At 40.4% G+C, this 14,486-nt stretch overlaps 1 protein-coding gene across 4 annotated transcripts in view; it reads right to left on the bottom strand.

The window, feature by feature from the left end:
• Nucleotides 1–14,486, bottom strand: part of pcnt (pericentrin) — a 310,379-nt gene that overhangs the window by 66,851 nt on the left and 229,042 nt on the right. For all 4 annotated transcript variants that reach the window (XM_072578710.1, XM_072578712.1, XM_072578709.1 and 1 more), the window contains one exon: nt 10,640–10,813. In XM_072578710.1, the coding sequence (XP_072434811.1) occupies nt 10,640–10,813 (174 nt within the window). The remainder of the gene's footprint in view (nt 1–10,639; nt 10,814–14,486) is intronic.

The raw sequence follows: 14,486 nt of genomic DNA, 5'->3' as shown, positions 1-14,486 counted from the left end.
AATGCTGAGTAAACATCAGAGTAAATGTTGAGGACAGGGCATAGTCTCAGAATAAAGGGGCACCAATTTAACACTGAGATGAGGAAGAATTTCTTCTCTCAGAGGATTCAGTGTCTTTGGAACTTCTTGGCGCAAATTTGTGGGGACAGAGTCCTTATATTTAAAGAGTAAGATAGATTTATGATCTGAAGGGGAATCAAGGAATACTGAAAAAATGTCAGAAAGTGGACGTGAGGATTGTCAGATCAGCCATGATGCTACTGAATGGTGGAGCTGGCTCTAGGGGCCGAACAGCCTACTCCTGTTCCTATTTCTTCTGATCTTATGGTTATGGTCTAATGACATTTCAAGTGCATATCCAAGTAGGTTTGGAAGGTTGAGAGGTTTCCTACCTCAACTACCCTCCCAGGCAATAAATTTCAGATCCCTAACACCACCTAAATAAAAATCAGTTTCCACAAATCCCCTCTAAACCACCTGACTTTCACCTTAAAATTAATCCTCCTGTTATTAATCCTTCAACTCAAGGGAAAAGCTGGTTTCTATCCACCCTGTCCATGGTTTTCATAAAATTATATAAAATTCTATCAGGTTTCCTCTCAATCTTGTCAGCTCCAAAGAAAATAACCCAAGCTTATCTAGCCTCTCTTCATAGCTAAACTGCACCATCCCAGGCAATATCCTGGTAAATGTCCTCTGCATACCTTCCAGTGCATTCATAACTTATAGTCTGGCTATTGGAGGTGTACACAGTACTCCAGGTGTTGCCTAACCAAAGTTCTGTACAGTAACAACATTACTGCCCTGCTCTTATAATTTAATAAAAGTAAACGGCCTGTATTCCTTCTTAATATCTTACTGACCTACTCTACTAACTTCAGGAATTTGTGGGCAAGCATCCCAAGAACCCTTTGTTCTTCTGAACTTCCTAGTGATTGCCATTCACCAAGTACTCTCAGTACATTCTTCATCCAAAGCGCATCAACTCTCATTTATCAGGGTTAAATTCCATCGGCTACTGATCTGCCCATCTGACTAATCTGTTTATATCCTCTTGTAACCCTCACTATCTACCCCCTGGCAAGTAACATCCCTGACCCTGTCACCAGAGATGCAATACTTGCACAATGCAAGTTATGCTTGCGGTCGCAGAAATGCTTGCATACTCTGGGGACGAATACATACCCGATCACTATTACTCTCGTTTCTTCTTCCTCTCCTCCTGTAGAGTCAGGCCATTTTGGCTTTTGTCAGCACTCCCTTGAGAATTAGAACCCACATCATCTTCTAAAATGGAAACATGGTTTGTGAATGGGAGCCTGGAGGACTCCTGTGCTACCGACCTGAATCTCTGACTGCCTGGTGTCTGAATATCAGTTAGGACAAAGCAGTTTATTTGATTGGTGCCATATTCACAAATATTCAGTCACCACCACTGCTGCTGCTTAGTACCAGTAGGCATTGTCGCTACAAGATGCAATGCACCAAAATTTCATTGAACATCCTTAAGACAGCATCTTCTCAACCCACAACCACTATCATCTAGAAGGACAAGGGCAGCAATGATATATGGGAATAACACCATCTGCAAGTTCACCATCCTGATTTTGAAATGTATTGATGTTCCTTCAGCATCACTGGGTCAAAATCCTGGAATTCCTTCCCTAAAACATTGTGGGTCTAACTATAGCACACAGACTGCAGTGCTTCAAGGTGGCAGCTAACTATAAACTTCTCCAGGGCAACTATGGATGGACAATAAATGCTGGCTCAGTCAGTGATGCTGACATCCCACCAGTGAAGGAGTGTTTTTTTCCATTGCAAGCTTCTTCTCAAACACCCTATTTAGCCTCTATCGCCTCACTTCACTAATAAACCTAAGAAATTAATAGATTATTTTGTCACTAAAACTGAGAAATCCTGATCAGCAGTATCCCTCCAAACTTTGTCCGAAACTCCCCATTGCCATAGCATTGCTCTTGTGTTATCACAGAATTCTTACAGTGTAAAAACAAATGGCCCATCGAGCTCACATCAATCCTCCAAAAAGCATCCCATCCAGACCCACCCACTACCCTGTAGTCCTGCATTCCTCATGGCTAATCCACCTAACCTACACATGCTTGGAGGCCAATCTACCTAACCTGCACATCTTTGGAAACCGGAGCATCAGCAGGAGACCCATGTAGACAAGGGGGAGAATGTGCAAACACCACACAGTGGCCCAGCAGTGGAACAAACCTATGTCTCTCGCACTGTGGGGCTTATCATGAGCAATCATGCTGCCCCCATGCTGTTTTCTAATTATTCTCCTTACACCCTGTCAAGAGTTCATGAGATGCACCCCTTGCTTCCAAACCCTATTCTTGGTATTCCTACTATAACCCCACTACTCAGTACTGTTCTCCACGTCAGCCAAAAGTGTTAACTGTTCCACTTCTAGTGCTGCTCCTCTACTAGTCAGTGCTCTCTTCTTAATACAATTGTTGACTCCACTATTCTTGCAAATTATCACTTGATTGATTGGTTGATTCTTGTACATATTGAGATACAGTGAAAAGTGTAGTTTTACATGCTTTACAGGCAGAACTACCATACAAAATGCATCAGTGTAGCAGAATACAGTGTTACAGCTGTATTGACGGCTCAGAGAGAGAAATCAACATTAACATTTGAGAGATCCAATTAAAAGTCTGATTAAATCAGGAATGAAGCTGTTCTTGATTTGTTAGTATGTGTACAATATTCAAACTTCTGTCTTTCTGCCTGATGGAAGAGGGTATAAGACAGTTTAAGTGGGGTGTGAGGGATCTTTGATTATGGCACTTGCTTTCCCAAGACAACAGAAAGTATAGATGGAGACAATGGATGGACGGCTGACTCGCGTTATGGACTGGGCTGCATTCACAGCTCTCTGTAGTTGCTTGCGAACTTGTGAAGAGCATTTGCCATACTATGCTGTGATGCATCCAGATAGAATGCTTTCTATAGTGCATCTATTAATATTGGTAAGAGTTTGTGGACATAGAGTTGTACAGCAGAAAAACAGTCATCAGCCCAACTCGTTCATACCAAATAGATATCCTAAATTAATCTAATCCCATTTACCAGCACTTGGCCCGTAAACGCTTCCTATTTATATACCCATCCAGATGCCTTTTAAATGTTGTTATTGTATTAGCCTCTACCACTCCCTCTGGCAGCTCGTTCTATACATGTACCACCCTCTGCGAGAAAAAGCTGTCACTTCGGTCCATTTTAAATCTTTCCTCTCTCACTTTAAACCTATGTCCTCTCGTTTTCGACTCGGCTACCTTGGCAAAAGACCTTGAATATTCACCCTATCTGTGCCCGACGTGATTTTAGAAACATCCAGGGAAACAGCCCAGCCTATTCACCCTCTCCCAATAGCTAAACCCTCCAACCCTGGCAATATCCTTGTAAATCTTTTTTTGAACCCTTTCAAGTTTCACAACATCTTTCCTATAACACGGAAACCAGAAATTCACGAAGTATTCCAGAAGTGACCTACACAAAAGTGTCTAGTCACAACAATGACATCCCAACTCCTTTACTCAATGCACTGACCAAAAAAAGAAAAGCATACCAAATGTATTCTTCACTATCCTGTCTACCTGCAACTCTACTTTCAAGTATGAACCTGCACTCCAAAAATCTCTCAGCCCATTGGCCCATCTGTTCAAGATCCCGTTGTACTTGGAGGTAACCTTCTTCGCTGTCTTCCACACCACCAATTTCGGTGTCATCTGCAAACTTACTAACTATACCTCCTATGTTCACATCCAAATCATTTACTTAAATAACAAAAAGCGGTGGGTACAGCACCAATCCTTGTCGAGCACTGCTGGTCACAGGCCTCCTGTCTTAGACACCTTCTGTCTCCAACCTTTGAGCCAGTTCTGATTCCAAATGGCTAATTCTCCCTGTGTTCCATGTGATCTAACCTTGCTAATCAATCTATCATGCGGAACCTTACTGAAATCTATATAGATCAGGTCACCACTTGCCGAATTTCCTTAGACTCTTGAGGAAGTGCGATCATTGTTATGCTTTCTTGAGCTTTGCATTGACATGGGTGCATGATCATCACTTCCAGGAACTTGATACTGTCAACCAACTCCACCTCAACACTATTGATACAGAAAGGGGCTTGCCCTCCACTCTGCTTCCTGAAGTCAAAGAACAACTCCTTTTTTTTGCTGACACTAATGGAGAGATTGTCATCTTTACACCATGCTGCTAAGCACTCAATCTCTTTTCCGCATTCTGCTTCCTTCTTGTTTGAAACCCGACCTACAATGGTGACGTCATTAGCAGAGTTGGGGCAGAATTTGGCCACCAGTCGTGAGTGTCTGTGGAGTATAATAGGGGATTGAGTACACAGTCTTGCAGGGCATTGGTGTTAAGAATTATGGTGGAGGTGGTGTTGTTGATTATGTTTATCGATTACAGTCCATGTGTCAGGAAATTGAGGATCTAGTTACATAGGAGGAAATGGAGATCTAGGTATTGCAGTTTAGAGACAAGTTTTGGAATTATGGTGTTGAAAGCAGAACTATAATCAATAAATAGTAGCCTGACCCAAGTATCCTTTTTTATCCAGATGTTCCAGGGATGAATGTAGAGCTAGGGAGATGGAGTCTACTATGTACCTAGATGGATTGCAAAGGGTAAAGGCAAACTGGTAGGTTGGACTTAATGGAGCCATGACTTCATCTCCAGCCTCCCTTTGATCTTCAAAGTCTACTCTACTCACATGCTGTTGTCTCAGAAGTCAAGGCCCATCCTCCCCTGAATCTCTCCAAACAGGCTTGGATCACTACCACTTATAGGAATGGCTCTGATCAAAGCCACAAATGACCTCCAGTATGACTGCAAATGTGAACACGCTCTCCTAATCTTTCTCAACTGATCTGCAGCCTTAGATACAGAAAACAACAACATCTTTCACCAATACTTCCTGATCTGTGCAGAAACAGATGATATTCCTGTGAAATCTCTCGGTGCATTTTATTACATTTGGCACAGACTGTTCCATTGCTCAGCATGTATTTTAAACATTCTACGGAATAGCATTGCCAAATCAGGCTGGAAAATTCTAGGAGATGTCATCTAATGACCTCTCACCTTCACGTGCTTCTTCACCAGACTCCTGCCATTTGTCTCTCAAGATGTCAATCACTACTAATTGAGCCCCATCTGTCAACAGCTTTTTGATGTGTCCCAGTTTTGACTTTTGAAAATCTGATCACTTCGAATGACAAAATGCTGCTTCATAGTGGGCAAAGTGGGATATTTGATAAGTTAATGTCATATCCTGCAACAATCCTGAGCCTCACTGGGTGTTAGAACCCAGCAATGCCAATGTTCAGGAGAGCAGCATCCACTATCCTGTGAAATTCCTGAATGGCACTCAATTCCATGGGTCTTCTTCAAAAGACGGTGCGCAGTACAGCTGGCAACCAATAATCCCACTGCCTCCATTAAAACACTCCAGATAACCCCCAGCTGAGGAATTCAAAACAAGGAGCAGTTCCAGAATTGGACCGAGGGGAGAAGAAATTTAAAGAGTTCTTAATTTTTTTAATTCTTTCTTGAGAAGATTGGAGATGGATCAACATTGAATAATATTTCAGCCTGAAATGGGATTTTGGTTTCTCAGGGAATTTTAAATCTGGAGTGGGTATGAAAGTGGTGTTGAATACAAAGATCAGCCACAATCGTACTGATGTAGACTCAATGGTCTGTAACGGGCCGCTATTTCTTATGTTCTTTCCTTCAATCTGCTCTGCCAACTATTGAGTCATGGCTGACCTGCAGTTAATGCACTTAACATTGCTCCAAATCCCTTGATATCAATATTCTCAAATGCTATTGATTGCTTTATTGAACATTTCAATTGTGTAGCATCAAATCTTTTAGGTTGATTCCTACAATTCAGTGTGACTGAATGTTTCATGATTTCATGTTTCCATAGCCTAGCTGTAACAATTTGTTTTTCTTCATCAATTTAAAATCTTTCTTCTGTATCTCTTACTTTTAAGTTTTTTTCACATTTGTTTACATGATGTGGGTGTTATTACTAGGCAGTGGGCACTTGAGAGTCAACACAATGACGGCTGAATGTACGCCAGACCAGATAAGGATGTCAGATTTCCATCTGTAAGGAACATTTGTGAACCACATAGGTTGTTACCAGAATCAACAATGGGTACATGATCATCTTTAGTCCATTCCAGATTTACTGCATTAAACTTTCACAATTTTCCATATCCAAAGCGTTGGCCTGGGATTCTGGATTGCTAGTCCAGTGACCTTACCACTTTGCCAGTGCCTCCAAAATTAACGAAGATCACAGAAGTGAAATAGGAAGGAAATTTTCATCAGCTGCAAACCTGTCCAAAGACTTTGTTTTTAAGCTAACTGAGCGCCCAAAATGTAAGAGTGATAACATTCTTCTGGCAGACTTTTATTCTTTTAATAAGAGAACTCATTTCATCTTTTATGAGCCTATTGAGGATTACTTGGCATCAACACTGGTTAAATCAAAATCCTGAGTATTCTCTCCCAGTTAGACAGTGGCTTATTCACTAGTATTGAGAAACCAAACAAAATTAAGAAACAAATTATTAACTTTTGAACTGCTACTTGCCTCACTGCATTCTTCATCATTCAAATCCTTGTAATAAGGTGGAAGGGCATCATTGCTATATGATAATTTTACTTTTGAGCCTTTCCATTGCTGCTCTACCCATTCTTCTACAATGTCCTGCTTGTGATTTTTCATTGTACTCATTTCTCATTTTCCCTACTTTAACTTGATTTCCTTTACTCTTAATGATGAGTTAGCTGCAGTGAAACACCTCCCACTTCTGTGACATCACAATGACAAAATGACAGGATTAGCCAGTTTCAACTTTCTTAGGCTAAAATAAATACTTGCTTCATTTCTAAAAGTGACACAGCCATCATAAATAGAAATTGTAGATGGTTTTCAACCAGTATTTATGATAAAATTACCATTCCTGAATTCATAACAATTATCCTGATTTGAGTATAGTGAAGATTCAAGATCAGAGTGAATTTCCTTAGAAGCTCCCCTGTTACACTGCTATATTGAGGGAAAACTAATTTTTGTGAAGCAAATTAGATTTATTCTGCACTTCTGCTAGGTAACAGGAAATGTCTCAAGGAAATTTATCTCCTATGTTTCACTGATCAGCTCATTGCTAATCTCATTTTGGCCTCAACTCCATTTTCCTACCTATTCCTCAGAATCCTGGACTCCCCTATAGTTAAAAAATCTGTCTATCTGGGCTTTGAACACCTCAATGACACAGCTTCTACAGCAGTCTGGAATAGAGAATACAAAAACTTCATTGCTCAGATGAAACTTTTCATTTCCATTTCAAATAGGCAACTCTATATTCTGAAACTATACTTCCCCAGATCTGCATTCCACTCCCATAAGATAAATATCCTCCCAGCATCTACTTTGCAAGGGCCCTTTAGAACCTTGTACATTTCAATAAGGTCATCTCTAACTCTTCCAAACTCAATGGGTGTGGACCAACCAGCTCAGTCTTTTCCCACAAGCCTGGGAGTCAATCCTGTGAACTTTCTCCAAACTGTCTTAAAATCTTAATAGATTGTTCCAAAAATAGCAGGACCAAAGCTGTATGCATCATGGTAAGTGTGGTTTCACCAATGACCTGTACAGTGGATAAGATTTCCCTATCTTTACATTCCATCCACCTTAAAGGCCAAAATTCCATTTGCCTTCTTAATTACTTGTCACACATGCAAGGTTAACATGTTGTCCTTCACTTTTCACTGTTCTGGATGAGTGCAGCTTCAACAACACACAAGAACCTGACACCATCTAAGATAAAGCAGTCCCCTTAATTTTCACCATATCCACCATTTTCAACATTCACTCCCTTCATCAATAATGCAGAATTGCAGCAATGTGAACCTTTTACAAGATGCACTAAAGCAACTCATCTAGTCTTCTTTTGACTGTACCTTCCAAACCAATGACCTATACCATATTGGTGGACCAGGACAGTAGATGCGCTTCGACATTCTTCTTCAAATCACACACCATCTAGACTTGGAAATATATTGTTAATCCTTCATTGTTGCTAAGTCAAAATCCTGGAACTGTGGGTTTTCCATGGATTGCAACATTTGAAGCTATGTGTACTAATATAGTCCCAACATGAGCCTTCTTCTTGAGCAGTAACCTTACTGAATGCCTTTTAGAAATCTAATAATATTACATTTGCTGTTTCTACTTCATGCACCCGCCTTGTGATATCAAGAAACCCCACTAAATTTGTCAAACACAATGCCCTTCTCACAGAAGCGGAGTGACTCAACTTTATTGTGACTTTCTAAAACCTATGCTGCTATTTCCTTTATCCTATATAACTACGTTTTCCCAATGGGCTGTAGTTTCTTTCTTTTAGGTTCTCAATTTCCTTGAATAGGTTGTTACATTTGCAAGGCTGAAGTGAGGACTGCACTTGCTGGAGATTAGATTTGAGTGTGTGGTGCTGGAAAATCACAGCAGGTCAGGCAGCACCAGAGGAGCAGGAAAACAGACATTTCGGGCAAAAGCCCTTCTTCAGGAATGAAACACATTCATGCCTGATGAAGGGCTTTTGCCCAAAACACAGATTTCCCTGCTCCTCGGATGCTGCTTGACCTGCTGTGCTTTTCCAGCACCACACTCTCGACTTAGCAACAATGAAGGATAAACAATATATTTCCAAGTCTAGACGGTGTGTGATTTGAAGAAGAATGTAGAAACGGTGATATTCCCATGCATCTGATGTCCTAGGTCATTGGTTTGGAAGGTACTGTCAAAAGGAGACTAGATGAGTTGCTTTAGTGCACCTTGTAAAAGGTTCAGATTGCTGCAATTCTGCATTATTTGCAGTCTTATGATTCACTGAGGCCTTTCCAGAAACTAAGGAATTCTGAAAAATTAGAACCAATGGACGACAGAATGCAGGCTGTCAGATCTAGGGAACTGTAGTCTCATTAGGTTGCCTATCACTTTTTGTCCAAAGGCTTAATCAGTAAAATCAAAGTAACTGAAGCAAACAGCTTACAACGTTATGAAGAAAGGTTGCAGATACTGTCAGGTCTCTTGACTACTTGCACAATTTCTGTTTTTCAGATATCCTCCAACTGGAGTATTCTGCTTTTCACATGATTCAATGTTTGATTGCTCACCTGTCTTAAATTAACCTGCCTCAATTAATACCGACATTAAAAATAGCTTCAATCTCCAGAATGGAGAAAGGATTGGAAAACCAAAAACAGCTAGGGCCCTGTTGTTGATGACAATCACTCGTGATTCATATTGGAAGCAGTGGATGTGTGAAAAGGGATACTTTTCATCCTGGTATAATTATCAATGGTCTACCATGCCTATTCATGAAATAGGGATTCATAAGTGAGGAAGTTGCATAAGTGAGGAAGTTGCATTTGAGTAAGGGTGTGGAGGGTATCCAGAAATTACACCTTTTCTCAGACTTCAAAGACAAGAGCTGTGGCATTTTTTCATTTGCTGACATCAACATACCTTTTAAAACAGCAGACCACTTCTAGCAATTTATGGAGACAATGGGTTTTTATACTGACTTAAATTTCTATGATCCTTTCTACTGCAAATAAAAATAATCTTGCAATAGCTTCATTACATCTGGACCGGTTGATAAATCAAGTATTATGTTTATGTGTTAAATTAGACAAAGTTGTTCATTCCATAAATTGCTGTTACAAATACAAAGTTTGGTAAGATTATTGTGATTTTTAATTGTCTCTTTTAATTCAAGGTAGAATGGCTGAGTGGCCTCCTGTTATTTCTGGCTGGTAAGCCAATATAACCCAGACAAGGGATCCATATCAAGTCCTAGTTAAATCCAAGTTGCAGATTTAATACTTAAACACAAAGCGAGAAGAAGCAGTCCTTGCTTTATCAGGCTTAGTGATTTTTAGCAGTTAAGACTCAGAAACCCTATAAATGGGGACAGATGGGGAAGACACTGGAATACTATGGCTATGAGAGCAGAACCCTGGCCAGAGAATGCTTTCAAGAGATTGAAAAGCCAAGAGGTGCCTTGTTGCTGAAATGCCATTTAGCTATGCTCATGAAGACTCAGTGAAGGTATTTTAAAGAACTCGAGAAAACTTGTCTCAGAGTAACAGAGAGAAAACAGCTTGCTGACCACCAGGAGGGATTAGGACTTACAAGACAAAATTATATTTCTCCAGAGATTGTGATGTATAAATAAAGTATGGGGCTATCAGTCGTGTTAAGAATCTAATAAGGAACACCTGCATTCTAGTTTATTATAATACCAACTGTCATCCAAGTAATATTTAGTTGACATTATTTTAGCTTGCTACAGTAAGAGCCTTAAGATGTGAAATCTCAACATGCAATTTCTTTAAATTGGTCGTGGGAAATAAAAATCTTTTACCAAATTATAATCTTTATATACATCATAAAACTGTCTCAAATTATGAAATTCATGTCACCATGTAGATTCTTTCAAAAGGAACACTACTGACACCGAGATAGCTAATGAAAATCAGAATTTACCTGCTCTTTAAGAATGCGTTCAAGTATTGTAGGTAGAGAGTTCTCTCCTCCTGTAGACTGGTGGTGCAGGTGTGAACATAATTCAGCCAAGAAAGATTTTTGTTCCTGGTTTAAAACTGCTTGCACAGCCAGTAGCAACTCCCTTCTCCAATCAGTCCTCCTACTTGCAGCAGCCTGTAAAGGTAAAACATAGAACATAGAACAGTACAGTACAAAACCGGCCCTTCGGCCCATGACGTTGTACCAAAGATTATTCTTAATCTAAAATAAAATAACCTAACCTATGCACCCCTCAATTCACTGCTCTCCACTCCTGTGGAGAGTGAGGAAGCAAAGATCTTCACCAGCGGCTTAGCAACCTTCTCCCTGATCATTCTCTTATTCCTCACATCTGAGTAAAATGCCTTTGGGTTGTCCCTAATCCTTTTTGCCAAGCACTTTTTGTGCCTCCTCCTGGCTCTCCTCAGTCCATTTCTGAGCTCCTTTCTAGTAAGCCTATCGTCTTCTAAAGCTGTGCTAGATCCTTGCCTCCTCCACCTTACGTAAGCTGCCTCCTTCCTTTTGATGAGAAGCTCCTCTGTTCTCGTCAACCAAGGCTCTTTAACCTTATCTCTTCTTGCCTGTCTCAGAGGAACAAACTTGTGCATCACTCACAACAACTGCTCCTTAAACAGGTGTGTATTGTGCCCTTTCTGTGGAATAATTGCTCCCAATCTGTACTTCCCAACTCCTGTCTGATATAATCATAATTTTATTTTCCCCCAATTAAAATATCTTCCCTTGGTAACTGCTCCTTTCCCTCTCCAAGGCTGTGGTAAACGTGAGGCAGTCACCAAAGTGTTCTCCCACCTCGAGATCTGACATTGCCAAGCACCAAATCCAAAGTGGCCTCTCCCCTTGTCGGCCTGTCCACATACTGAGTAAGGAAATCCTCCTGAACAAAGCTGACAATAACAACTCCATCCAAACCAGCTGCACTAAGGAGGTTCCAATCAATATTGAGAAAGTTGAAGTCACCCATAACAACCTTGCCACATCTGCATTTTTTCAAAATCTGCCAGCCTATGAGTTCTTCAATCTCCCTACTGCTATCAGGGGGTCTGTATAAAACCCCAATCAGGTGGCTGCTTCCTTGCTGTTCCTAACTTCCACACATACTGACTCAGTAGACAAACCTTCCTCAGCAATCTTCATTTCTGTAACTGTAATGCACTCTCTGATTAGCAATGCTACATCCCCTTCTCTTTTAGCACCCTCCATGTTCTAAACCGCAGAACATCTAGCAACCATTCCTGCCTCTGTGAAACCCATGTCTCCGTGAGGGCCACAACATCATAGAACTGATCTATGCTCTAAGTTCATCACTCTATTTCTGACACTCCTTGTATTAAAGCAGACACACTTCAACCGCTCTCTTTGTTCCATCACATGAATAACCTTCCTGATAGATTCGCTACATCCTGTCACTACCCCGCTCTCAGATACGTAGTTCTGGTTCCCACCAGGAATGAGGGAAGGAGTCAAGACTTCTGATTTTGGCGCAATTTTCACAGAATCAGGCAAGGGAGCCATTCATCCCATTCTGCAATGTTTCTATGACCTAGTGTCAATCTCATGCCTTTTCCTCATATCTCTACAACTCATTTCTATCCAAATAACATCCTCTTGAATGCCTCAAATGAATCTGCCTCCACTAGACTTTCAGATAATGCATTCCATACCGTAACTACATGTAGCGTGGAAAAAATACTTTCCTAATATCACCCTTTGCATAATTTGCACATCATTTTAAATCTATGCCTTCATCGTTTTTTCTTTCACAAGCAGAACAGCATTTCTTGACCTGCATTATCCAGCTTGCTTACGATTTTGAAAACCGCTGTCTTCTTTTCCTTTACGAAAGCAACTTCTTGAATCTACCCTCATAACTGAAGATTCTTGATCCTGGAACTATTCTTGTAAATTGCTTCTGCACTCTCTGCAATACATTCACATCTTACTTATAAAATGGGGCTCACGACCGTACTCCATCTGAAGGCTAACAAGTATTTTTAATAAGTTCAACATCAATTCCTTGTTCTTGTACTCTTTATTTCTGATAACAAAGTTGAGAAGAATCTTAGCTCTATTAACTGTTCTCTCCACCTTCAATGATATGCACGTAAACCCAACAGGTCTCTGCTCCAGGACCCCTATAGATTCACACCCTGATTTAATTCACATTGTGGTATTCTTTCAATGTTGGTTCAATGTGGCAGGCTCAATCTTGAGTCAATGTTTAAATCCTACTCTGGTGACATGAACACAAAACTCTCAGCTGACAATGCAGTACACTGAAGAAACGTTTCCACATCAGAGATGTTACCTTTCAGATGAAAGGTTAAATCAAGGCCTCATCTTTGCTCTCAGGTGGGTATAAATGAACCCACGACAGTATTTGAAACAGTATGGGCAATAAGCTCTTGTGGCTTAGTTAATATGTATTCTTCAATTAATATCATAAGAATACACTATATGTTTATCATCAAATTTCTGTCAGAGTTTTATGTAAACTGGCTGCATATCTTCTTCATTACTACAATGTTTACATCTCAAGTATCTCACTGGCTATAAACTGTATGAAGATATTCTGAGGTACTGAATGAAGCTACATAAAGTGGCAGCTTTCTTCATTTTAATTGCTGTGTCAAGCTTGGCAAGTAGGTAACAATGAACGAAAATTAAGTATAATTATAGGACCATAAAAATAATATCTGTAGTTATGGACATATACAAGTAGATTGATGTTCCTTTATTCCAACACACATTGCAGTACAGCAAACAAATCATTAAGGTGACTGGAACATCACTGAACCTTTTTGCTCCTGCGTCGCCATTATCCAGGGCTCCAAACACTTCATTCATGTCACACAGCGACTTATTTGTATCACTTTTCAATTTGCCATCAATAATGTAATCATTTCTACATTAGAGCATTAAAACAGACTTGGTGACTGTGCCCAGAACATTTTTCTCAGTGAGGCACTTCACACCTTTGGGCTGAATGCATTCGATTCAGATTTCCACTGCTGGAAAGACAACGCAGAATAAAATCACAAGAATTTCTTTGCATTGACCAATTCTGTATATGACAGGGGAAAAACTTATTTTGACAATGCTACAAAATCTTCCTCACCAACATCCAAAGATTTGCACCAAAAATGGAGTAGCTGCTCCACAATGGAGTCAAGGAATAGCCTTACATAATCCTACTGATCATCATATTTTAAAGCAAATGTCAAATTCTTCCATCAATCATTTGTACAACAGGCCGACTAGAGATGGTGGCACTTTCAGACAGGAGGCGCCCCAGTGATTCTTAGAATCATACAGAGTCATAGAGCTTTACAGCCTGGAAACAGCCCCTTTGACCCAGCATCCATGCTGCCCAGTTTTGACAATTAAACTAGCCCCATTTGTCTGTGTTTGGCCCATACCCCTCCATATTGATCCCATCCAGATACCTGTCCAAATGTTTCTTAAATGACAAAATTGCACTCGTCTCCACCATCACCTCTGTTAGCCCATTCCAGACACACACCACCCTGTGTGAAAAATTGCTTAACTGTAACCTCTGCTCAGGTCAAACATGGACAGGAGAAACCCTGCCATGTAGCAATTACTGCCCTCCTTCAGTTGTGAAATCAGTACTCTTCCATGTTAAACGCACTGTAGGCAGCAAGGGCACAGAATGTACCCTGGGCGAGTCTTCAATGTGCATCAACAATAGTGACTTTACTGGGCCTACAGCAGACTTTAAGGGAAGCAAGAGCGAAAAACCTATTTTGTCTCTCTGTCACTAATCTAT

The sequence above is a fragment of the Chiloscyllium punctatum genome, chromosome 10, assembly GCF_047496795.1.
Source record: "Chiloscyllium punctatum isolate Juve2018m chromosome 10, sChiPun1.3, whole genome shotgun sequence".
In the NCBI taxonomy this organism is placed as follows: Eukaryota; Metazoa; Chordata; class Chondrichthyes; order Orectolobiformes; family Hemiscylliidae; genus Chiloscyllium; species Chiloscyllium punctatum.
The sequence above is the reverse complement of the archived record's forward strand: the minus strand, read 5'-3'. Positions and strand labels throughout refer to the sequence as shown.